The sequence below is a fragment of the Drosophila virilis genome, chromosome X, assembly GCF_030788295.1.
Source record: "Drosophila virilis strain 15010-1051.87 chromosome X, Dvir_AGI_RSII-ME, whole genome shotgun sequence".
Classification (NCBI taxonomy): domain Eukaryota; kingdom Metazoa; phylum Arthropoda; class Insecta; order Diptera; family Drosophilidae; genus Drosophila; species Drosophila virilis.
The window spans coordinates 8,998,495-9,010,733 of record NC_091543.1 but is presented as its reverse complement, the minus strand read 5'-3'; the positions used below and the strand labels follow the sequence as shown (position 1 = coordinate 9,010,733).

The 12,239-nt window shown below is 36.6% G+C and overlaps 1 protein-coding gene across 6 annotated transcripts in view; it reads right to left on the bottom strand.

Annotated features, from left to right (window-relative positions):
- Ten-a (tenascin accessory) overlaps positions 1-12,239 on the bottom strand; it is a 289,872-nt gene that overhangs the window by 38,345 nt on the left and 239,288 nt on the right. For 4 of the 6 annotated variants that reach the window (XM_032440757.2, XM_032440758.2, XM_032440760.2 and 1 more), the window contains 3 exons: positions 10,937-11,083; positions 10,659-10,866; positions 7,453-7,479 (listed from right to left, as the gene is read on the bottom strand). In XM_032440757.2, the coding sequence (XP_032296648.1) occupies positions 7,453-7,479; positions 10,659-10,866; positions 10,937-11,083 (382 nt within the window). The remainder of the gene's footprint in view (positions 1-7,452; positions 7,480-10,658; positions 10,867-10,936; positions 11,084-12,239) is intronic. The other 2 variants (XM_032440759.2, XM_032440761.2) reach the window with 1 other exon arrangement.

Here is a 12,239-nt window from a genome sequence, read left to right as displayed (position 1 = left end):
CTCCGGACATGCAACCAAAAAAAAAAAAAATTGGCATTTAAAATTTTTGCTGATGTCGAATTAGCGGCTGGTATGCTGCAAATGCTATGGACGGTTTGTTAGAAGCTGTCCATGTTTGTATGCGTGTGTACGTGTATATTTTTCAGGGGTTTTTACATTTTGGTCATAAGCTTTGCACACGAACATAAACGTATCTAATCTCACATAAAAGTAATTACTTTCAGCTGCTGTTGCTATCGAAAAATATTAAATTATATTGAGTGCACACACAAACACACACACACACACGCACAACACACACATACAGATGCAACGACCGCACAGCCCATTATTGTGGCCAAACAGCAACTGGCAACAGTTCTGCCTGAAAGTTCTCCTCCTTCTATCTAAGCTCCTTCTGCCTCCTGGCTGTAACCCTTTCCTGCTGCCGCTGCCGCTGTTCCTGCCCTAGCCACACCTAGCTCTGCCTTTGGGCCAATGTATTTCCTTTTTGGCCCGTCGACATTTTTTCGCTGACTGCGTTTTTTGTTTCGTTTTTTTTCGCCTTTTTGCTGCGACTGCAGCACGAAATTCCGCGAATTTCTCTTTGGCTTCGCCTTTCTTTGCTATGCCCTTGCCGAGGGTATGATGAGTTTTTCATGAATTGTGTAACGCTAACGAAGCAGACATATCCAAATCCCCTTAAATATATACATGTATGCACATTCTAGATCAGTCGCAAGTCTGCTGTCAAAGACAGCCAAATCGAATAAGCTCTTATAGGAACGATGCGTTGAAAATTCAGTGTAAACCCTCCTATCATAGCTGGCATTTTTTAAGCTTCAGACGACTATTTGTAGATCGTGTAAGAATTTTGACGTCGAAACACTTGTGGGTCTCGATATAGACCGCACACTGAAGTGTATTCAAGCTTCGGCTTAACGCGGCTTTATTTCTCGTTTTTTTTTTTTGCGCTCTCTTTTTCATTTTTGGCTCTCGTTCTGTTTGTTGCCATTTCTATTGGACGCCTATGCGCCCCGCTGGGCCCCTGGCCCAGCCGGCGGCGGGCTATTTAAGGCCCAAAGTGCGCTCTCTCGCCCTAACCTCAGCTTTTGTAGTTTTTCAGGCCAACTGTCTGCAGACTGTCTCTGTCTCACTCTCAGTGTGTGTGCGTGTGCGCGCGCGTTTGTCTGTATGTGCATGTGTGTGTGTGTGTGTAAGTTATACGGGTATTAATTTTGGTTTATGTGCAACTTGTACGCTGTAATTTTTGTGCTTTTTTCTTCACACTGGCAACGGCGATTCCTGACATTAACGACAGCAGCAACAACAAAGAAGAAGATGGACTTAAAGAGAGACAGATGGAGTTTGAGTGAGAGTGAGAGAGATAGAGAGAAGTGGAGAGAGAGGTGTTTCAATTGCAGGGAATGTGGCCACATTGATAACAGCAATGGAACCGTGACAATGGCTACTAAACATTCGGACTGGCAAATTTTTAATTTATATACAAAACGTGAATCTGAATATATATTTAAGACAAGTGAAAAAAAAAAATATACTATATATATACATACAATTATAATCTGAACTTTGCTTCAGAGAAGAGCGCAAGGAAGGGAATGCAGAGACGATTCTTTCCAAACGGAGCTCGGTGAAAGTTGTGAGAGAGAGAGATAGAGAGGGGGAGGGCAGGCAAAGCTTATCTTTACATCTTGATTGTTCTATTTGTCTTTTGCTTTTTTCTCTCACTTTCAGCCTCTCCCGCTCTTGCCAGCTGCGCGAGCATTCAAAGATCTCATTTCTCTATCTAGTCTGAATCGAGTTTCTCTTGCTCTTTCTTTTATCTTTAATTTTGCTGGCCTCTCGCTCTTTCCAGCTTCTCTTATCGCCATCTTGACTTCAGGTCTGCCATTTAACATTTTCTCTAATTCAACTCAACGTTCTTAATCTCTCTCTCTCTCTCTCTCTCTCTCTCTCTCTCTCTCTCTCTCTCTCTCTCTCTCTCGCACTCACTTTCACCTTTTCTCTGGCTGCCTCTAGTTTGAGCCCCTTTCAAAGCGTATCATCAGCTTATCCAACTCTTTAGCCCATCTCAAGCAGTCCAGCTTCCTTGAAGTTTATCTGACTTTAAGCTATTTTACTAAATTTTACTAATGGAAATATCTCAAATAGAGCACTGCCAGAATTGTAGCCTGAAGCATGCTGCTGACTGCATTTCCTCGCTATCTCTCTCCCTCGCTCTCTAGCTTTCACATGCAATTGTCATCATTCTTGCCTCTGGGCCTGCTCAGCTTGCTGATGAGACGGGTGCCGGTTAATCAGTTTAAGTCTTAAACAAAGGACAAGAGCTGAAAACTCAACGTTGCAAATCTTGACTGCCAAGGACACAGCCTGGGCGAAGATGTAAAAGAGAGAGAGGGAGACAGAGAGAGAGAAAAAAGTAGTGTAAGAACTTGACTAAAATCGGAGGCAGAGAGAGCGAGAGAGAGAGACATTTACATTAGCTGGTTGGCAAAAACCACTTAGCGGGTAAACTAACCACACCTAATGCAAAACGGGTGAGCTGCACGAGGGTGTGTGTGTGTGTGTTGTTTACGCGCGGGGAGGGAGCGGGAAGAGGAACTGTAGTCTATAAGAAATGGGGCGCCGTTTGCCAGGACAAGAAACTCGCTGCCTGCTGCCGGCGCTTCCTTATGGCTTTCTTCAGAAAGTTTGAACAGCAAATCCAACAAAGGGCCAAGGCAGACAACACAGTCGGGACGCCCCGCACGCCCAGAGACCCCCGCACTCATCACTCCACGCAATTGCCCACTGCCTGCTTGTTGTCAGGAAAAAGAAGAGGACAAAGGAGGTGCAGAAGAAGTCAACCCAAAATGGAAGCCAAAACAGGAAGTAATCTATAGTCGCCCCGCCATTGTTTATTGTTTAATTTTTAGTCAGCTTTATGTTGTTGTTGTTGTTGTTGTCGTTTTTGTTGTTGCCGCCCCCCTTACACCGCCTGTGGGTCTGCTCAATTTTTTCTTTGCGTCTGCTGCTTCGTTGTATTATTTTCTATTGTTAACAATTTTTGCATTTGCCCCGTTGCAAGTAGCAAAAACTTTTCAATGTGCTGCCGCCGTAGCCATTGTTCCTTGCCACCAACCCCCCTGCCCCAAGCGTACCCGAACCATCCCTCTTTGGACACTGCTCTACATAACGCTGCCACTTGAGCAGCACAAAAGCAACGAGGTAAAAGGCAGACAAAAGCCAAACCCAAAACGACGCCCACGCGCCAAAGACGTTGACAAGGCGACATTCGTGGGGCATCTTCCCCAATGTTGCTTCTACCCCTTGCCCCCTGTTCAGTCACAGTTCGCAGCAAGGCAGAAGCCCGTATCGCATTTACTTGGCTTTCGTTTTATCGGCTAGCGACAACAGCAGCAGCAGCAACAACAACAACAGCAACAAGAGCAATAACAATAACAATGTCACCCAGTTTCCATGGCATTCACCACGTCTGACACTCTAGATACTCCTCGGACTACCTTATAATTGCGTTGCGGTGTCTGCCGCTCAGTCAGGTTATGCAACCAGAACAGCAGCAGAAGAAGAAGAAGCAGCAGCAGGAATAGGACACAGCAGCTGGCAACCAGAAGAAGCCAACAGGAGTCGCCAGCGATTATGGTTATATGCTGTCAGGAACTTCAACCCCCAACTCAGAGCCCAACTCAAGCGTCAAGGATAGATACAGATATAGATGTAGATATAAATATAGTCGAGGTGCTGGCAGCTCTTCAAAAGGGTTTTTCGTGTTTCTGTTCATTTCAAATATAGTCACAGAAAGCAAACACCGGGGACACATTAGCTGTATAGCTGCAATAAATAAATATATGAAGTTCAAACTTATGCTAGTGTTGTAAAATGGCGAACTTTAACACAGAGTGCTGCATTGATATTATCTAAATCGAGCAACAAATATATATTTAATATAGTTTACCCTAGCAGAGGCATTTTTACTCTTCCATTTACTTTTGGGCAGAATGTGGATCGCATGCCTGGCTACTAGTGTTACAAAAGTTTATATACATTATATGCCTCATAACCTTGCAAAGTCATTATAGATTGTTCACGCCTGGAAGATATGCATTTTGGAAAACTATCGGAACTAATGCAATTGTTTAAGACTTGATTTAGAATGCACTAATCTAATCTCTAAGTGCAGCTGCTAGGGTATTTAGACTTCGGCAAGCCGAGGCTTTACATTTTTCTCTAGTTATGTTAGTATTTTATTTTTGCCTCAAACAATTAGCTAATAAGTAGAGTCAATTAGTTGAACATCAATATTTTGTGCATTCATTATTATTTAGTCGAAATGTGATCCCCAACAGAGTTGAAAAAACATTTTTCACCCTTTTCAGATATCAATTACCTCTGCAGCGTGGAAAAATATCACATTTTTATACGTAATTCAAATAAAACGCGAAATAAAAATTTGAATTTAAAAACATTGAAATTCATTAAAATATTTAGAGAAAATTTGAGTAACAGAAGAAAAAAAAGTTTGTGAAAAAAATTGCATTCTGAATTGTTGTAAAAATGTTCTTGAATTTTTTTTTCAGTTTTTTTTTTTTTTTTCATATTTGTTAAGCATCCTTTTGGGATGCGCCTTAAGAGAGCGTTATGTGTGTGGATAGGTGTGTGTGTGTTTGTGTGTGTGTGAGTGATATTTTGTTTGTTGTATTTGGAAAACATAGAAACAAATGGCTTAGACGCAGACAAATAGGACACTTGGGATAACGTTTGGGAGGGAATTTTCGGGGTTTCTTCTTTTTTTGATTTATTTTATTTTATATTATCTCTTTTTTGTTTTTTTTTTTTTTTTATTTTTTAGGGGAATTCAACATATAAGGATATATATAGTTTTTTTTTATGTTTTTATATCATTTGCTTTATATTATTTGACTTTGGTATTTTTTTCTGCTTCTTCTTCAGTTACATGTAGATAAAAAAATACATATAAGTAGCTGCTTTGGCATTTTACAATAATACTGAAGACCTATTTATTTGTTTATTAATTTTTTTATGGTTGGGCAAGTTTCGACTTGCTGCCTAATTTGTTGTTGTACTTTATTTTATTCTTTAAATTAAGAATAACTGAAAAATAATGTTTTGTTAACTGAAAAACGGTTTTCTATATTTAGGATGATATTTTTTTTTTATATTATAAAAAGCTTTGATTGAAACGAAAAACTAAAAATGACAAAACGTAATGAGTTATAAAGAGTTCAAAGAGAGCGAAATAGAATGAAAAATATATAGATAGATAGAGACAGAGAGAAAGAGAAGATGTAAAGATGTGACAAGAACTTGGTACGATGATAAGTAGAAAAAGAAAGAAGAGAACAAAAGCAAGGAAATGAAGAAACGAATGGTTAAAACTTGGATTTGGTGGAATGAGATAGAAATTCACTTAGTTATGAGGTGAACTTTTTTGTTGTTGTGGTAACGAGTGACGAGTGGCGAGTGGCGAGAGCAAGAGAGAGACAGAGAGAGAGAGAGAGTGAAATAGAAAGTAACGAGTATTTTGTGTAGCGAACGAGTGACTGATCTTTAAATTAGGTAAAAAACGGAAGATAGACGATTGAATGTATGCTCATGCTTCAACTTAAACTCGTACTCAAAACAATCGGATTAAGAATCGAAAAAAAAATATGTTCAAAAAATCAAGACATATTTATAGTTTGCTGTAGCTGTTGCTGTTTTTTTGTTTTGTTGTTGTTGAGTTTCTTTTTGGCCTACTGTTAGTATGCATGTTAATATTTGTTAATCATAAAATGGTTTAAAAAAAAAGCGGAAATGTATAATCAACTTAATACACATAGACACGTACACATAACACATACAAATACAAGTACAAATACAAATACAAATACGAATACAAATATATAGTTGGATTATTTTCATAATGTAATTTTTCGGTTGCGATTCTTGCAAATGCAATTTTCCAGTACCTTTTTTATCATTATTTTTATACCCTGAACCCATTGAAAGCCGCTCAAAATGGCATGTGATTTTTATGCACACATATGTAACGGGCAGGAGGAGCCATCGATCCCATTAATTAGTTTTATTCTCCGAGTCTATCTAGTCATGTCTGTCAGTCTGTTCATCTGATTGAGAAACTTGAATCGATTTTTATAGACTTATATCTCCCTTCTTTTCTTTCGTATATGAGTTTCTTTTTTCTTTTGATATCTCTTTCAATATTAATCTTACCTCCCATTTCTTTACACTTTTGCTTGCTATATTTCATCCCTGAAAAAGTCATACGGATGGGACTATAAACAGCAAAGTTACTAAAAAATGCATTTGCCATACTTGCTGTAGGGGCTAAACTAGGGAGAAGCACATCTAACGGGATGCATTTCATTGAAGGTGTACATTTCCTTTGCCGGTATATGAAAAGGTCAGCTTGGCACTGGGTTCAGGGTATCTGCTAGTCGATCAGTTTGCCGACCAGAGCACTCTTAATATTACTTTTTGCATGGCCGTAAAAAGTTTGCTATTTAATTGAATCCTTTTGGTTGAGATGATAAAAATAAATATACATGTTTCACGAAATGCACGAATTGTAGAAATGTTTGTGAAAAATAAACATATAAAAACAGTATCTGAAACTTTCATCCCCCACATTTCGTTTAATATTTTTATTTCTCTTATTTTTTTTTTCAAATTTTTCTTTTTTTTTTGTTTTTTTTTTTTTGCCATACTTAATTTGGTTGGGATTTATTTTATTTACATAAGTGAGTTGTTGACTTTTGGGTACTTTGAAATGCGTCAAATGGATAATTAATAATAAAGTAAAGTAAAAAAATGAGAGTGATAATAAATGTATGTATATAAAAAATACTGCATAACGCTGCGCAAGGGGTTGGTGGGGGGAAAGGTGTGTGGTCAAATGCGGAGCGGAGCGGAGCATCTCAAATAGCAATTACAGCAGAAATGCAAGTCTCTTTTTTTTATTTATTTTAAATAACAATTTGAAGAGAAATTTTTCCACCTACAATTAACATAGTTTAATTGGTTATTTTGGTATTTTTATTGGTATTTTTGGATATATTTATTATGCATTTGCTGCTGTAATTCTTGTAATGAAAACTAAACCATTTTAATTTAATTTTTTTTTTTTTGTTTTTTTTTTTCTTAAGATGTTTTGTATGAGAGAGGCTTTTGAATGGATGGAAAAAGTAATAAAAGAAACTCTTGTTTACTGGAAGTATTGAGATGCATAATGCTTATGTGGAATAAGAACAGAAAAACTCGATGCAGTTATATATGACGTAGAATGTAAAACCGAAAAATAAACCAAAATTTCTGGCGACTACTTGGCTCAGTCCAAAAATTACAAAAAGTATTTTTCGTATTTCTTACGCCTGTGATTCCTTTCAGGTTTTATATTTGTTTTGTTTTTTGTTTTTTTTTTTTTCGACTTACCAAGGTGTGAACGAGCTCCAGAAGAGACTACAAGTTCACGGGTTGAAACGTAGTATTTTTTTTTCATTTTTTGTTTTTTTTTGTTTTTTTTTTTTTTTTTGTAGTATTTTTGAATTGAATTTGTTTGTTAGGTTGATTGCAAAGGAAATGCAATTGATTTGTGTTGAAATTTGATTTGATTGATTTGGATTTTGGTTTAGCACACAACATGAAGGTATCGAGCCACAGCAACAGAGTAGGACAGTACACAATTAATTGACAGGACAATAAAAAAGAAATTAAAAGACAAAAATGCTTTTCGTTAACGAATTGATTCAAAGTTGAGATTTTGTTTTTTTTTTTTTTTAAATATACTTTGTTCTTTTGTGTTTTTGTTTTTTTTTTTTTTTTATTTTTTTGTTAGCAATCGCTTGGCGATATATGAGGCATACCTAGAAGACGTTCTTAGCTTGAAACTAAAGCAATTGTTTAACCAAAATGAAAAATACATTAAACGTCACACGTTGAAAACGAAAGCATAAAACACATTTGACAAACACACTTAATTTGATATGAACTGGTTTCTAGCTGGATTTTTTCATTTTTCGTTTCTGGTTTGAAGCAGCGTTTCGGTGAGTCGCTTGTGAAATACATGGGATATACATCGTCAGCAGGCGTCAGGCTTTTTTTGGGTACATTTCTTGGGTTATTTATCAGCGATTCTTTTCAGTTTTAGTATGGTTAGTTGGTTAAATGTTCAACTTAGGATATCGTATGTTAATAAGTAGATTACTTACAAATCATAAAGAATACTTTTAAGATGAAAACAAATTCGCTTTTTAGACACACACAGTTACGGAAATGAGAAGAAACAGTTCAAATTGAAATAAAAAGTCGATACACACACAAGTCAAATTGGATTTGGTACTTTTTTCTTCTTCTCTATCGAATATAGTTTTAAGTCCTTGTTTTGTTTACGAAATTGCATTCATTTCTTTTTTAGTATCTCTTTTATTTTTATTTTTGTCTTCTTTTAGTGAAATTAGTATTCTGTTCTGTTTAGCGCAATCACAATATCGTAAAATCAAAGAATACAACAACAAAAAAGTACACTTTCGACTATTTGACCGTGGCAAATTGTTTGGTTCTCGCATTTTGCATACATTTATCGAATATGTTTATTCATAGTTCGAAAATGAAAGTAGAAGAAACAAAGTACAAAAATATACGTTACGAACCGAACCCAAGCAAATCAAACATAAATTTATTCACATCTCTGTGAGCAGTTGCTATCTATAATATTTACTTATCTAGATAAAATACTTTATAAATTAATCAAAAAGAAACAAAAATAAAGGAAAAACTAGTTCAATTTGAGCAGCGAGCACATTGAGAGCTTAGGTCGAGCTAACCTCAAAATGAGCTCTGGAGAACCAAGTGCAAATGAGCAGAAAAAAAGAAACTCAATTAAAACTGTTAAATATATGTTAAACTGTAGACCAAGTTTTTATATCAGCTCACTATATATGGGTCGTCATACATATGTATATACATATATATTTATATATATTATATATACATAGATCGCAAGACATTAACAATCATCGTTTAAGCTTGTTGCATTTGTCGTGATTGTTGCACTTTTCGGGACAAACGTTTGTATTTTTAGTATTTCATTGTCATATATATAGTATTTTTTTCGTTTTTTTTTTTGGGGTTAGACGAACACAAGGAGGTAAAACACTAGACAACACACATACTCAATGAAGTGCTATCATTATTTTCGCTTTGGATTTCTTTAAACAAGTTTTTGTTTTTTTTTTCTTGATGAACCATTCATATTGTAATAGACAAAACGTAGAGTTTGAAAGAATGACAATAAGAAAAATAGAGCTCAACACAAAATGGAAAATAAATAGCTGTTAAAAAATACTAAATTAAATTACACAAAATTTTTGCGCTTATGTAGCTTGGTTTTTTATTTATTTTTTTTTTGTTTTTTTAAGTACCTTCTACTTTTGAGGCAGGCAAGAAAAGAAAAAGCTCAAACTAAGAGAAAATTTGCCGCACGGGGCGACCAGTCAGTATTTTATTTCCAAATCGGTATTTTTTCTTTTTTTTTTTTTTTTGGCCAGAAACTAAAAAAACTTATAAGGAGGAAATAATAGAAATCAGAGCACAAGTGAATGACACGAAAACGTAAACGTTAATTCAACATTTTGTTTCTTTCTGTTTTCATTTTTTTTTTTCAAGATTTTTCAAATATTTTGAGGTTAGTTTGTAGCACGTCCAACGCATAAATGATAGACTCATTGAGGGGAGAGAGGCGTAAGGGATTGTGGGAATGTGATTGCGGGTATTTTGAATTTTTTTTTGCATTTTTTTTTTTTTGGTTTTTATTTTTTTTTGAATTAGATTCAATTTGTTGAGACTACTTGAATGTGTTCAGTTGAAGTTTGAAAACATATGTAAACAAGTTTCAATAACAATTTTTTATTTTGTAGAGGATTAAACAACTTTTGTGAAAGCATAAATAAAAATCAAATATATATAAATATATATATATATATATATATCTAGATATATAAGTATATATATGTATATATATATATCGTAAAGTATATACATATATATATAAAAAGTTTTGTAAAATCATAAAATAGAACAAAATATTTGAGCTTTTTCTCTTCGTTGATGCAGTACCACAAAACGTAAGATTAGGCAGCGATATATAATGGCTAAACGAATATCTGGAACAGATTCAGGATCTGAAACTGAACTGAAGCTCTTCTCTGTGTTGCATACATGAATGTACGATTGTCGAAAGATATATTCATGTAAATGTAGACAGGTCTACAGGTACATTTATGTATACGAGCAAAGAATAGAGTAGAGTATTATATACGCTTTTAACACACATCCTTCTTCTTCATCAGCTTCTTCTGATTCGAATGTCTCAGAACTGAAGACAATCAACAATTGCTAATCGATAACAAAAAAAATCAAGAATCGTAACGTAAAACGTAAATCACAAACTCGATAAGTCGATAATACGTAAAGTAAAAAGTATTAAACAATTGCTCAATATAAAGCCTCATCCATTCGATTTTGCCCAAGGGCAATCGCATTCTCTGTTGACCTAAGCTGCGCACTAGGAAGTAATACAGCATATATGCATAAAGGGCCCCGATATAACGACTAGTCTAAAAAATTGGCATTGTACTTACTTCTCGCTATACTCATCCATATGCGCATACGACTGTACTGAGTTCTCTTCGATGAGGAACTTCACCCGCTGATAGAACGAGGCCGTCACCGAGGGCGGTTGCTTGCGGAGTAGCACCTCAACCGGATCATTTGACGAGAGGCACATGATGTGCTCGGAGCAGGCTGGATGCGAGCAGCACTCGCTATCTGAACAGTCCGTCATGCCATCTATATGGTTATCATTGGGCATTCATTTCTCAGGTTTGCTATGGTTTGGTATTTAGTGGACTCTACTTACCGCCATCGTTGTCAATGTTGTCCTTGCAGTTCATTTCCAAAGCTATGGAACAGTCGCTGCCAGCCCAGCCTTCAATACAATCGCAGCGATATTCGCCATTCTCCAAAGTGCACTGACCGTGACGTGAGCAGCCGTTCTCGCAACCAGCTGTGGGTGAGAGGGAGAGAGAGAGAGAGAGAGTGTCTGTACAGTTGAGTGACAACAATAACAGTATAGGAACAGTTTGTCAGCAAGTAAAAATATAACGAGAGACGCTATTAATCAGCGACAACTGAGAGCAGCGAGTACGAAGTCAAGCCAACAAAAACAAGTAGCGAGAAAGAAAGAGTATCTCACTATTGAATGGTGAAAGAGAAGAATCTATTAGCCAGTAGAGAAGATCACTTGGCGCGAGCGGACAGCTGAGAGCAGTTTATTAGTGAGAGCAATAATGGCCTCTTCAACTAGCGATATATGTGAGTTAACGAGTAGTAAACGAATGTGGGCAGTAAAAAAATGTGAATGGTTCGCAGAGTTCAACCGATTAAAGCTGAATGATGACGCTCAAGTACCAACGAGTAGTTTGTGTTCGCTGAATGGTTGACATTTTGTTGCTGATTATTTTTTATTTTATACGTGCTGCGAGTGAAGAGCATTAATATAAAAATAATGTTAATGTTTGCTCTTCAAGGCGCGCTCAAGTGCGTCGAACGCTGGGCTAGGGACAGGAGCTGGGGTGGGCAGGTCCAAAGTGCCCTTCGCACGCACATACACAACATCATAAACGAAATGTGGAGAAATCTACAAAACAGTAAACATAAAAAGCAAACGAAACGTAACGTTAGATGCCACCGTTGATGGGCCTGTTGGTTGGGTTGGGTTGGATTGGGGTTTCGGTTTGGAGTTGGGGTTCAGTTCGAGTTCGGGTTTGGGTTTGGGTTTGGGTTTATTTGTTTGTTCCACGACAGCAGTAGCAACAACAACAATGACATGGCAGCATTTGAGCATTTGACGCAAAGTTAATGTCACTTGACATGTGTCATTTGCAAAATGGGTAACCTCGACGCTAACTCAACTTCCGGTATGTTAAAAAGTTTGCCGCGCATAAAATGACTTCCTTGTCGTAACTGCCTTCCTGTTTACGACTCACACACGCATTCGATATGTACATATATACATACATAGATATATATATATACATATATGTGTGTGTGTGTGTGTGTGCTCGTTTGTACACATATTGGCAATAACGTCAAGTGTTGCTGCCAATATTTGAACGATGTCTGCTGACGCTGCCTTTGCACAAACAATTTACATGAGAGCT